The sequence below is a fragment of the Globicephala melas genome, chromosome 4 (assembly GCF_963455315.2).
Source record: "Globicephala melas chromosome 4, mGloMel1.2, whole genome shotgun sequence".
In the NCBI taxonomy this organism is placed as follows: Eukaryota; Metazoa; Chordata; class Mammalia; order Artiodactyla; family Delphinidae; genus Globicephala; species Globicephala melas.
In genome coordinates, this window is record NC_083317.1 from 67,434,765 (window position 1) to 67,449,063 (window position 14,299).

A 14,299-nucleotide genomic window follows, 5' to 3' on the forward strand; every position below is an offset into this window, starting at 1 on the left:
GAATAAAACACTAACATGTCCTCTGGTGAAAACATCCATTCTTTGTACATTAAATTCTCTAGGCCTTTTGTGTTCCAAGTCTGAGAGGAAGAACCCCAAGAAAGGTGAAAAGTGAAACAGTACTAGCTAATATTACTGGTGTTTATTTTGTACCAGGCATTCTTATAAACCTTTACACTCACTATCCCATCTAATCCTTACAACAACCCTGTGATGAAGGTACTGGGCCATTATGCCCATTTTGCTGATGAGGAAACATAGGCACAGAGAAGTCAAAGTGATTTACCCAAGGTCATTAACTTAGTAAGTGGCAGAGCTGGGGAAAATTTTGTGAATCATCATCCCTTCCACCTCTTTATTTCCCAGCCTTGTGCTTTCTGGCCATGGAAGAGGCCGCATCTTGGTTGGTTACAGGTTGAGTGCCTACACTCCATCTTACACTACACTACCTCAGCCTTCCAAGGTGGTGCCTCCAGAAGTCCCATCACTGAGTTTTCCAGAAGCCATTGCATCATCTCATAAGTCCAGAAGCTGTGGATGATAAGGCACATGATATGACCAATGAATGTTTTTGGTCAGAGAAAACGTGAGCTACGGTTGCCGACTCTTAACTCCTTCCCCTTATTATACTTTTGCAATCCACCCTCCTCCCTCTGCCATTCTGAAGCCAGTTTCATCTACTCAGTGTCCTCACATTTGTGAACCCAGGCTAGGAAGCAAGGAGTCATCTCTGACCACTGCCCTCTGACCTTTCCTTTGGCGCCCACTGCCCACCCCCACCCTCCTGCCACATCTGGTCATCACCAGGCCAGGCAAAGATTCCTCCAGCTTTAGCATCCACCCACTTTTTTCTCATTCAAGCCCGTATTTCCTCGTTCCAAGAACATGACAATCACCAACCAAATAATCCCAGTCTACTGTCTCTCTTACCCTGCATTTTGTCCAAAACATCAAAAGGAATAAGGAGATAAATAGTGAAATGAAGGTCTTCCTCACATTCCTTTTCCCTAGCCATGAAGAGGCAGCACTGATCTCCAGCTTCTTATGCATCTTTCTATAGATACACTATGCCTCTAGGTAAGTGTGCATGTGTGTTTAACATGTGTATACATATATACACACATATATAGTATGTGTATACATATACATACATACACATACATTTATATGTGGGTGTGTGTTTGTGTGTATGTTTTCCCCTTATTCAGGCAGATTTGCTTTTACTCTATACCTAAGCAACCAAAAGAGCCTAAACTAAGGATCTTGCAAAGATAATTAAGAGAGATACCAGTCTTTAGTATGACCCTTCAAATTAAAAACGTACTTCTTTCATGTGTCAGTTTTCAGTCTCACCCATATGCCAGAATTATTATGGATCTTATAAAAGTGAGGTTCCATTGGCTTTCACCATGGCTACCTGTTCACACCAGGAGAAAAAATACATATAGATACAGAGTCCTGCAGTGTCTTTAGACACAAATTTCCAAACCTGTTCCAATCTGAACAAGCTAGATCCTAGGTCTGGTGAACAAATTCTGCACTGGATCTCCTGTTTCCTGCATTTCATGTATTTGTCTTTATTTACTCAATCACTTTGGTTGTACATACATATCCACCAGTAATTTTCTGAGAAAGGTATGTAGAGATTAAATTTAATGAGATTTTGTGTATCTGAAAATGTATTTATCCTACTCTCACTTAATCATTTGGCTCAATAGAGAATTTTGGACTAGAAATCATTTCCATTGTCTCTAGCTTCCAGTGTTGCCCTTGAAAAATCGGTAGATATTCTGATTCCTTATCTTTATGTGGAAGTTTTTAGGATCTTCTCTTACCTCCAGTGTTCTTAAATTTTGTAATGAAAGACTTATTCACCCACTGTTATTAGCACTGAGGTGGCCTTTTCTATCTGGAAACTCATGTCCTTCACTCCAGGAAAATGTTCTTGAATTGTTTCATTGATTATTTTTCCCTCTGTTTCTCTCATCTCTCATTCTAGATTATTGGATTCCAGTGTTCTACCTCCTAGAATGATCCTCCTATTTTCTTATCTTTCTCTCCTCTTCTCTGTATTTTTGTCTTTGTTCTATTTCTTAAAGGTTTTCACAACTTAATTTTCCAATCTGTCTGTTGTATTTTTTAATTTCTGCTATCATGTTTTCATGTCCAAGAGCTCTTTTTTGTTCTCTGAATACTTCTTTATTCTTCAAGGACCTTGAAGAACCTTGTTCTTCATGGTTGCAATATCATCTATCAACTCTCTGAAGATATTAATGATAGGTTAAGCTTTCTTTTTCCTGCATTGTCTCTGTATACGCCAAGTTGTTTCTTCCTGATTTGGTATATATCATCCATGTTGGGGGATTCCTTAAATATCTAATATTCCTTGATTGCCTGTTCATGTTAAAAGTGCAGAACTGAAGATCTGTTTGGAGGATCTGAGTCTATGGATGGCCTTGTTAACTTTAGCTTTACTGTAAAGGGATATGGCAGGAGCGCTTTGTCAGGAAACCATCTTTACGTCTTTCCTGTTGGGCTGGTAGTTTTCCAGTATCTTGCCTGAAAGGTAGAAGTCTGGCTGTCAGAATTTTGGGAGACAAGTGAGAGAAGAGGGGTGTGTGTGTACAAGTGGTGGAGTCTCTGCAATCTTTATTCAGTATGTACAAATTTACTCTGTTCCTATGTTTTCAGTAGGGTTAACTCCATCCTCAAATGTGTGAGATGTCCCTCTTTTCAAAAACTTTCTGCTTTTCCCTCTCCAGATAATAAAACTCCAGATTTCTGCCAGGGTGGGAGAGGAAAGTTGTCCAGTGGTATGGAGTGGGAAAGAGAGCTCAGCTTCTCAAACAACTTTTACCCAGTATTCCTTATTTTGGCCCTCACACTCACTGTCAATTGGCTCCCAGTCTTGCCATTTCCTGAGGCTTTTGATGACTCTGGGGTACAAATTGGGTTGTTTCTTGGTTTCTACACTGACAGGAAAGATTTGGCTATCCTGCCTTCCTAAGTTAGTTACCAGGCATCCGTCTATTTTTCAGATTCCAAACTGTTGTCTCCTTTCTTATTCTTGTACTTGAAATTAAAAAATATTTTTTCTTTAGTTTTAGTGGAATTTCAGGAGGTAATGGAATTAGATGTGTGTATTTAATCAACCCTCTTACCTGGAACTCCACTATTCAAAATTTTCAAGGACTCTACCATTGACTGCCTTCAGCCTAAAATCCAAAGTCATCAACAATGTGACTCAAAACTAACTCAACTCTTTACCAACCTTATTTTTCCCTCTTCTCATATTGGATAACCATGATGCTGCCAAATTTAACTACTAATAGTTTCCAAAATATAGCTTGTATTATCTGGGTTGTTTTCACTTGTGCTATTCTGTCTCTGGAATATTTCTCACCATCTCTTTCTGCTTATCGGACTCTTGTTCATCATTAGAGCTCAGCTCAAATACCACTGCTTCTGTTGGGCCACATACCTCACCACTAGCCAGGCTGCACACAATTGACACAGTATCTTGTGATCCAAGAATACCCATTCCAGCAATAATTCATTCCTGTCCCAACACTTCCTTTCCCCACCAAGCACCATGACTCTGGTCACTGGCCAGTATATAGAGCAGCTCCAGGTTTCCCAAGGGGAACCTCAAGCCACTGAATAAGCAAGTGTTCTTGTTCACAGCCTTAGTCCTAAACTTCTTGGTCTGGGTAGTTTCATGCTCTACCTGCCATCTTCACCCCAACCATCCTAGCTCTCAACCGCCCAGCTGCCTCCTGTCCTTGCCACAACACTCAGACCTGACAATCAGCTCCACCTCCCAGGTTAGAACTTTAGTTTCCACTCTAAGAATGACTTGGATTTACTCCCTTAAAAAAGCTGCCTCTGGCCACCCGGGATAATCAACCCCCCATCATCTCAGCTTTCAGAACCCATTATTTCAGAGCGTTCACACCAGACGAGCTCTTCCCAGCCAACAGGAAGCAGGATCACAGAGTACATACTTGACTCTATACAGGAGGTAGAGGTATCTACCCTGTATCTACCCCTCAATTTTAGTAGAGATCCTTATTAACTAAAGTAAAACCTCTCATTTCATGAAATCATATAATTCTAGAGCTTAAAAGAAGTCAAATATTCCTTGGCCTCATGGGAGACGGAGGCTAGGTACCACAGGAATTGGGAAGCAGGGTCTGGAGAGGTGGGAAAGAAAGTGAAGATTCAGTCAGAGATGGGTGGGGTGGTGGCAAGGTTAAATTAGACTAGAAAAGGAAAAATGTCCATTAGAGCAACATTTCTGAACCGTGCTACACTTTGTTTGCCAGCATGTAACAAAATGCTTCTAATTATGTAGGCAGTTATCTATCTGTTCCTTATAACTTTCTTAAGAAAATACTTTCCTGTTGACAGTGCATTAACAAACATTAAGGATAAAAGGCATGATAATGAAGGAAACAAAAAGAGATCAGAATCAGTAGTTTCCACATCTTATAAGAAGCACATAAGATTTCCCACTGCTCAACTTATTTCTTATTAATCTACACTTTCAATTAGAGTGATTAATAAATTTTCTTTAGTGGACGAGGGCAATACGTCTCAGTATGTATAGTGTCCTAAAGTAGTACTCTACTTTAGTAGAGTCTAAATCAGAATCACAGAGTTCGGGGAACCACAGATGCTATGCCTTAGGTCAAGGCTGTCTACTAATGACGCTTTCAGAGGAAACTTATACCTAGCCTTCCTCATGCTGGTACCAATTATGTTCTTCCCTATTCATATGTACACAAGAACAATGAAGCATTTTTCATAAGCAAGTGTAACTCAACAAAGATTAGAGTGCTTAGTACCTTTTAAGTGTTTTTATTATGAAAAGATGCCTTTTAAAAATACACATAAACTGATTTCAGAAAGTAGCTCTCCACCCTGGCAGTAGTGCCAGCTTGATACTACTCAGCACATGGCAAAGTGGCATCTCTTCCCATGATCTGATTGTAAATCATTGTTCCTGAGGTTAAATGCTGTGAACTCATGGATTTCCTAAATATGGAGAGTACAGAGTAAAGAGCCACTAAATAGTCCTAACAGTCTATTAGAAATGGAAGAAACATAGAAAGCATCCAGTAGAGCCCTTCCATTTTATGTGGCAAATAAGGGCAGAGGAGAGGGATTCACCAATCGTTAAAGAGAGCTATGACCAAAAGTCAGGTTCCCCAGCTTCAGTCAAGGGTGCTTTCCACGCTTCCTGTTACCCAGACCATCTGGGAAATGGGCATTGACAGAGTATAACGCAGCAAAAGCGTGGACTTTCGGTCAAGTAGACCAGACACTGCTATAGTTGGCATGTAACCTTAGGCAAATTACTTAATCTTTCTGATTCTAGGTTTTCTTATGTGTAAAATAGGGTTAATAATACCTCCTTACGTACCTCATAGAATCAGGGGCAATCCAAAAGATACAAGGATTATACAGTTAAAGAAGGGAAGGGAAGGGGCTTCAGCAAACAAGCAATTTGGGTACCTTGTTGCAGCAAGGTGGGGCTGGCAGTGGTGAGGGAGCATTAGAAGTAGGAGGATGGGAACAGGAAGCCATCGTGGAGTAATAGGGGTAGGCGTGGGTTCTTTCATATAACACTCAGCACAGAAGTCCCTCCACACCCTGCTGAAAGCCAGAAATGCTCCTACAATACCTCCCGCATCAGCCTCACTTGAAGAAGTCTCTCAGCATCTAAACCCAGGGACTGAGATGATTCATGCAATCATGTTATGCTCATGGGACTTTTCCATCCTTACCGACTGAGGCCAAAGCCATCTTTCTAAGACCCTCTTTATATTTCCTTTGTCAAGATTATTTCCAGACATGCAATAATATCTACTTCTCTGTCATGGTGGCAGAGAGCTCTGTCCTTACTAAGTATACCATGAGATTCTAAGCAGCTGGACTGAGAGGAAAAAGGGGATCTCTCAAGGGCTAGGGCCTCCCTGCTAAGATTCTGGAGGACTTAGTCTTAAAGTCGTGCAGAGGATGGTTTGTTGGGGGAGGGGTGTACAGGAAAAACAGGAAACTGGTACAATTAACCCCTACAAGTTTGGCATTTCTAAGGAGATGAGCTAGGAGAAGCCTCCTGACATTTCCAGGCTGGACCCCAGAGCCCAGGCTCATCAGACCAAAGGCAGGATCAAGTAGACTCCACTACAGAAGCAGATGCAAATGACAGGGAAATGAAAACTTAAGTGAGCTGCTTTAGAAGATATGGACCACGGGAGTTCTCTGCACTCAATCTTAATGGGAGGAAAGAAATCCTAACACTGGATATTAGAAAAACTATATGATTCAGGCATAGCCGGCAGACTGAAAATAGTATTATCAATCATAGTCTTTGATTTAGTCACCAAAGTGAAAAAAACTTTTTCTATGTTATAGACCCAACATGGGGTTAGGGCAAAGATGTGAGAGCCCAGAGACACAGAGTGGGAAGCAGGGGCTCTTTGCTCCCAGAACCCTGGTTACCTAATAATTAAAACCCTCCCTTAAATTCATATTTTCAACCCAGAGCATATACCTGAAGCTTATTATTAGAACAGGCCAGGGTATGGTCACTCTGCTAACTGGTAACACAAACTAGTTGCATGCTGTTTCCACCAGTCCACCTGCCACTTTTTAACTGCACACATCAAGTATTTACCCTCAGGCTTCAGGTCTCACAATCTCTGTAAGAACAGCTGAGCTGTGTCCACTTGATGGGAAAACATCAAGCCCATTCCATTAAAAAAAAGCCAAACCAAACAATTAAATCAGTCCTTTACTTTTTTTTTTTCTCCAGTTTTCAATTTACTTGTTGAACTCTCTTGGAGTCACAGCTTCAGAGTTATATTTGAGACTTTCGTTATCAATTTAAAAAGAAAGGAAAAAGAAGGAATGCTTTTTTAACATTAAAAATAAATCTTGTTCCTGTGTCCAAACCAGCCATGCATATTAACATGGGTGAGTGTCCCCTGGGTTTAAACTCTGGCTGGAAAAAAAATATTGTAGCAAGACTCAAAGAAACAAGATGACATATCAATGAGAATTTTAAGAATTTTCATTCTCCCTGAGTAATTGCTTATATTAAGAACTTGATAGAAATGGTTTATTTGCAGCAGGAAATATAGGTAAGATATGAAAAAGATCTCGTATCAGGGTGTTTAGCCTTGGAAACAATTGTCAAATCTTCCCAACACTAGGTAAGGGGTCGATGCTGCCTCACTGCCATTGTCATCGTCATCATCATCATCATAGCTATTTATTGAGCACACTACATGCCAGGCACTGTGTTAAACAGTTTACATATATTATCTTGGGAAGAAGGAAGAAAGGCTGCATCATCTTGTAGAAGTTTAAGAACTCATTTTAAGACAAGAAGGGAGAACCAAAAGGAAAGTGTAGTGATATGAGATAGTATGAGAATTCAGAGAAGAAAAAAAATTATGAGAGCATCAGAACAGTGAGCAAGTATGTTACTGTAGTGGGGCAGAGTGGGGAGGTGCAGTCTAAACACAAATCGTCCTACACTAAGACAGGTATAAGTGATCATGAGGAGAGAACTGGTGGGGAAGAACTGGTGATGCTAGGGAATAATTCATCCTAAAAAAAGAGAGAATCCAGGCATAGATGTTTGATTCAAGAATCATGGAACTATTGCCAAGAGAGGTAAGTAGATTTTGAGGAAACCAGAGTATCTGTCCCTCAGCTTATTGTCTGATTCATGTTTAGCCTGAAGATGGAGCCAGTCCTAAGAAGCAGATCCAGGAGATAGATCCTGGTGATGTTATGCAGGCACTGTTCCCACCTCACCTGAAACAAATGTACTCCTGGGCTCTCCAGTTATGTTTTTCCTTCTCTCTCTCTCTCCCTCTCCTCTCCTCCCACCCTTTTTATTCCTCAAGTTGGTTTTATTCCTTAAGTCCTACTTTCTGTTCTATACAACAAATATATTCCTAATTGAAACATCATAGAACAGAAAAACGTTGGCTCACCTGAGTCCAGGACAATCAATATTTTTAGGTCACTCTCTTTCTCTCTCTAGCTTCAGTTTTGGCTCAGATTTTCTCTGCATCTTGATCTCTTCTCCTATTACAGGCATATTCCTTCGGTGGAGCTAGAAAAGACATCCACAAGCAACTCTAACTTATGTTGTCCAGAGCATCTTTTCTGTTAGCTTCAGCAGAAATATCCTTGAGAGGAAGCCGATTGGGCTTGTTTGGGTCACATGTTCATCCCTAAAGTAATCACCATGGCCAGAGATTTTTGACCTTATGAAACAGGTCCAAGTATTATTCTCCTCTTCTCCCTCTCCAAAATGCTAGGGGAATGGAGTCAACCCAAACTTAAATACATGGAACTGGGGAAAGGTGGTGTACCGGATGCTGCTGGTGCCCCGCCCAGGCCCCTTTTATATGCATGGATCCCCCAGATGCTGTGAATGTTGACTGACAACGAGCCACAGCTGCCCTCTCTTTGAGACTTGCCCTTGGCCAAATAGGAACCTCCTCCCCTAATTCTCTTTATTTAAAATTTGACTTTGTTCGTTGTGAGTTTTGGGGGTTAATTTTGATTTATTTAAAATATTGCATTAAAATAGTATTCACCTTGATTACTGAGATTTTGGCACTCCTCTAACTTTACCCTGCTCACCTCACCCTAGTCCTAGCCCTGGCTAAGAAGCTGCACTCCAGCCCTCTGCCATCCCCTCTGGGAGCAGACCTCAGCCAATGATTAACTGATGTAGCGGTACAAAAGGTTAGCCCCCTTGCCTCAAGATAGGACTAACTCTGCAGCTGAACTTTGTTCTAGAACTCCCCATGGGATCAGATTCTACAGCTAGTCTTTAGCTAGGACCACATTCCTGCTGGTTTTCATTCCTGCCCTGTTCCTGCCTTCCTCACTCTCTTTTTCTAAGAGCATTCATGGCAAGTTACTTGGATAAGATTCCCTGTCTTCTCCGCAATGGGAGAGGCCACAACAGTGAGAGGCCTGCGTACCGCAAAAAATAAATAAATAAATAAATAAATAAAAATAAAGAATTATAACTTTCAAAAAAAAAAAAGATTCCCTGTCTCCAGGGAACCCTACCTAAGATAGTTGATACCAAAAAAGGTCCTAGGAAGTAGACACTAAGTGTGAGATTTTGTAGTTGGATTACTCACCAGCTGGATGACCGTGAGGACTAGATTTTGAGACTGCCTGGATGCTGTGGTAGTAGACTAAGACTTACCTGTAATGAGCTATAGAGGGATACAGGTACAATGGGATGTACTAACTGGTACAATGTCCTAGCATTAAAGTCATCTGGTAATCTCTTAAAAATTCCGAACCAAGACCACACCTAAGACTAATGACATAGCAATTTCTTGGGGTAGGACAGGGGCAGCAGTATTTTTAGAAGCTCCCAGATGATTCCAATGTGTTGACCAATTTAGGAACTACTGTGTCAGGCAGTTGAGGGGTATGGGAGCAATAATAACTGTAAGGAAGAACCGTGGAATCAGATAGCTGTTGGTAATCACCACTGATTCTTTGCAGAGAGAAAATCACAGGCTCAGCTGTACTCATCAACAACTTTAAGCAGTGAAAGAGTCAGAGTATTTCCTTGACAGCGTTTAAAAAGACACTCATATCCTACAGCTGGAGGGGAGGCACAGCTGAAGATCAGGCTGAGGATTTAATGAGAACTTTGAATTGCCTGAACCCTCTCCGCCTACCGAAGTGACCAACTCTCCCTTGTTGGAAGAGAGAGGACTTCCGCTGCTTAAAGGCTATAAAGAGGCCTCAAATGAGGCAGTAGGGTCACCAGATAATGTGCAAGATGTGCAGTTAAATTTGAATTTCAGATAAATAATGAATAATATTTTAGTATCCTAATCTCCTGTATCCTATTTTTTTATTTGCTAAATCTGGCACCCACACTTTCAAGGCAATCCTTGCCCTCTTCAGGATCTGTTCCCACCTCCATCTGGCCACGAGATGCACAGTTACGACCAAGACTCTGTAAAACCTGACTGAGGGAATACAGGCTTGATAAGAGAAGAAAGAGAAAATACACCAAAAGAACTGCAGGACCGGGCTAACATGTACTGGCAGGAACTGGGAGTAGATCCTGGGGGTGCTGGATCAAGGGAGGAAGAATAAAAATCTAAAAAAGGGATTTAACATCTGGTTATTAAAGGCTTCTGAGTGACAGTTCTAATACACCACTGAAATGGTGCCTGAAGATTAGAAAAAAACATGACACGTACGTAGCAAATGAAGTAGAGATGCAAACTGTGGAGGAAAGTCTCAAAGGGCTTTGGGAAGTTGGAATGCTAGAATAAGCCTGCTTATAAACCTGAAAACCTATCACTGTCTTTGTTTCTCAGCAGGGCCTGGAAGATACTTCATTAACCAAGGAGATGAGAAACATGCTGGTGAGAGAGGGACACACATTTTCAAAAGTCCAGTAATATCTGTTCTCTGTAGGCCAGGACTGACAGTAGAAGACACTTCTACAGAAGTGGGCTTTACAGTATCAATGGGGATGACAAAATTCTGGAATAGCAGAGACCAGGGGTGGCACTTAAACATCAGAGGTATTGGTCATAGTTAATGTGATGGGCAGCAAGTTTGGAACAGCAGCCAGGGGGGCCTCAGAGATGCCTAGAGATGGCTCATAGAACACAGTATTCCTGGGGGCAAGGAGATAGGCTGCCATCAGAGGCCCTGTGTGACTGCCCTAGTTGTATGCCCCATGAAGCCGACCCTGCATAAAATATTCATACAATATGCATACAATAGAACAACATAGAGCATTTAAAAGGAAGATGCTATAGGTGTACACACACTATATGTATAAGTCTCAGAAACATAATATTATTTTAAAGAAATTAGTCACACATAAAAAACCATACAGTATAACTCTATATAAAATTTGGAGTCCTGGGCAAATTAGACTATATTCATTAGGGTGAATACATAGTCTGTAAAACCATAAATCAAACAAGAAAAGGTTTATCACAAAGGCAGGATGAAGACTACCTTTGGGGGGAATGGTGGGCTTTTGACCTCAATTTTCATCTCATTCATTTTTGATCCCAGACAATTACTGATCTGCTTTTTGTCATTAAAGATAAGTTTATAGATAGTAGATTGATTTTCAAGAATTTTACATAAATGAAATCATACAGTGTGTATTGGCTTGGTTACTGGCTTCTTTCACTCAGCATAATTTTGAGAATCCACTTATTCTTTTTTTTAAATCTTTTAAATTTTTTATTTATTTTTTTGACATATAGTTGATTTACAATATTGTGTTAGTTTTAGGTGTACAGCAAAGTGATTCAGTTACATATATTTTTTCAAATTATTTTCCATTATAGGTTATTGTAAGATATTGAATATAGTTCGCTGTGCTGTAGAGTAAATCCTTGTTGCTTATCTATTTTATGTACAGTAGTTTCTATCTGTTAATCCCATACTCCTAATTTATCTCCTCCCTCCTTTCTCCTTCAGTAACCATAAGTGTGTTTTCTGTGTCTGTGAGTCTGTTTCTGTATATAGATTCATTTGTATTAATTTTTAGATTCCACATATAAGTGATATCATATGATATTTGTCTTTCTCTGCCTAGCTTACTTCACTTAGTATGATATTCTCTAAGTCCATCCATGTTCCTGCAAATGGCAATATTTCATTCTTTTTTATGGCTGAGTAATAGTCCATTATATATATTCCATTTTATACACACACACACACACACACATATATATAATCTCACATCTTCTCAAACAAATTGTCTATTGATTGGCACCTGGGTTGTTTCCATGCCTTGGCTATTGTAAATAGTGCTGCTATGAACATTGAGGTGTGTGTATCTTTCCAAATTAGAGTTTTCATCTTTTCTGGGTATATGCCCAGGAGTGGGCTTCCTGGATCATATGGTAGCTCTAGTTTAGTTTTTTAAGGACCCTCCATACTATTTTCCATAGTGGCTGCACCAATTTACATTCCCACCAACAGTGTAGGAAGGTACCCTTTTCTCCACACCCTCTCCAGCATTTATTATTTATAGACTTTTTGATGATAGCCATTCTGACAGGTGTGAGGCAATACCTCATTGTGATTTTGATTTGCGTTTCTCTAATAATTAGCAACGTTGAGCATCTTTTCCTGTGCCTGTTGGCCATCTGTATGTCTTCCTTGGAGAGATGTCTTTTTAAGTCGGCCCATTTTTTGATTGGGTGGTTTGTTTTTTTTGATATTGAATTGTATGAGCTGTTTGTATATTTTGGATATTAACCCCTTGTCAGTCGCATTGTTTGCAAATATTTTCTCCCATTCCATAAGTTGTCTTTTCGTTCTTCTTTTCTGATCTACCTAAGGCTATAAACTTCCCTTTAAAATCTGTCTTAACTGTATCCCCAAAATATGCTATGAAGCATTTTCATTATTGTTCAGTTCAAACTATTTTCTAAATTTCACACGGGTCATTTATAAATGTGTTTCTTATCTAAATATTTAGGGATTTTTTAGTTTTTTTATTTCTTTTTGCTTTTACCAATTTTAGCTTAATTACATTGTGGTCAGAGAACACGATCTGCATAATTTCCAGCCTTTGGTTTTGTTGTGACTTCTTTATGGCTCAGCATGTGGTCAAATTCTTTAATATGTTCCGTTTGGGCTTGAAAAGGAAGTACTTTCTGTAGTTGTTGGGTGCAGTGTTCTATATAAGTTCATTATGTAAAAATCTCTTAATCATGTTAATTAAATCATTTAAATCCTTACTGAATTTTAGGGGGGACTGTTGTTCTATCAATTACTGAGAGAAACTTAAAATCTCCCACTATAGTTGTCCATTTTTCTATTTCTCTTTGTAATTCTGTCAATTTTTGCTTTGTATATTTTGAGGCTATATAATTAGGTGCATTATAAATTTTAAATTGTAATGTCTTCCTGTGAATTGAGCCCTTTATTGTTATAGAATGATTCTCATTAACAGTAATTCTTTTTGCCTTGAAGTCTTTTTTGCATGATGTTAATTAACATACCAGCTTTTCTTGGTTAGTATCTGTATACTGTATCTTTTTCTGTCCTTTCACTTTTAACCTCTCAGTGTCCTTATATTTTAGATGTGTCTAAACATTTATTTTTAGTTTTGATAAATGCAGTTTATCAATTATTATTATATTTATTGTAATTGCTGATATATTTCAGTTTATATCATTTTATTTTGTGATTTTTATTTGTCCCACCTTTTCAGTGTATATTTTTCTATCATTTCTTGCCTTCTTTTAGATTATTTCCAAACATTCTAGTTTTTTCCTCTACTAGGTGTGAAATTAAACAATTTTTTCCCATTATTTTAATGATTACTATAGAAATTACAACAGCCAAACTTACCAAAGTGTACAGTTAATCACTATCTCCTCTTGGACAATACAAAGCCCACAGAACACTTTTAATACCATTTAAACCCCTTCCAACTTACATGTTGTTTTTATTATGTATTTTTTTAAATTAATTTTTACTGGAGTATAGTTGCTTTACAATGTTGTGTTCGTTTCTACTGTACAGCAAAGTGAATTGGTTATACATTCACTTTGTATACAAAGTGAACATATATCCCCTCTTTTATTTCCTTCCCATTTAGGTCACCACGGAGCACTGAGTAGAGTTCCGTGTGCTATACAGTAGGTTCTCATTAGTTATCTATCTTATACATAGTAGTGTATATATGTCAATCCCAATCTCCCAATTCATCCCACTCCCCCTTCCCCCCTTGGTATCCATAAGTTTGTTCTCTACATCTGTGTCTCTATTTCCGCTTTGCAAATAAGTTCATCTGTACCCCTTTTCTAGATTCCACATATAAGCAATATTATATGATATTTGTTTTTCTCTTTCTGACTTACTTCACTCTGTATGGCAGTCTCTAGGTCTATCCATGTCTCTGCAAATAGCACTATTTCATTCTTTTTTATGTCTGAGTAATATTCCATTGTATGTATGTACCACATCTTCTTTATCCATTCCTCTGTTGATGGATATTTAGGTTGCTTCCATGTCCTGGCTATTGTAAATAGTGCTGCAATGAACACTGGGGTGCACGTATCTTTTTGAATTATGGTTTTCATCTTTTCTGGATACATGCCCAGGATTGGGACTGCTGGATCATATGGCAGTTCTATTTTTAGTTTTTTGAGGAACCTCCGTACTGTTCTCCATAGTGGCTGTACCAATTTACACTCCCACCAACAGTGTAGGAGGGTTCCCCTTTCTCCACACCCTCTCC

The 14,299-nt window shown here is 39.3% G+C and overlaps 1 protein-coding gene across 1 annotated transcript in view; it reads left to right on the forward strand.

The window, feature by feature from the left end:
* Positions 1–9,664, forward strand: part of CD86 (CD86 molecule) — a 72,689-nt gene extending 63,025 nt beyond the window's left edge. The window contains exon 7 of the mRNA XM_060298139.2: positions 9,559–9,664. Within this exon, the coding sequence (XP_060154122.1) occupies positions 9,559–9,607 (49 nt within the window). The 3' untranslated portion in view covers positions 9,608–9,664. The remainder of the gene's footprint in view (positions 1–9,558) is intronic.
* Positions 9,665–14,299: the final 4,635 nt, after the last annotated feature.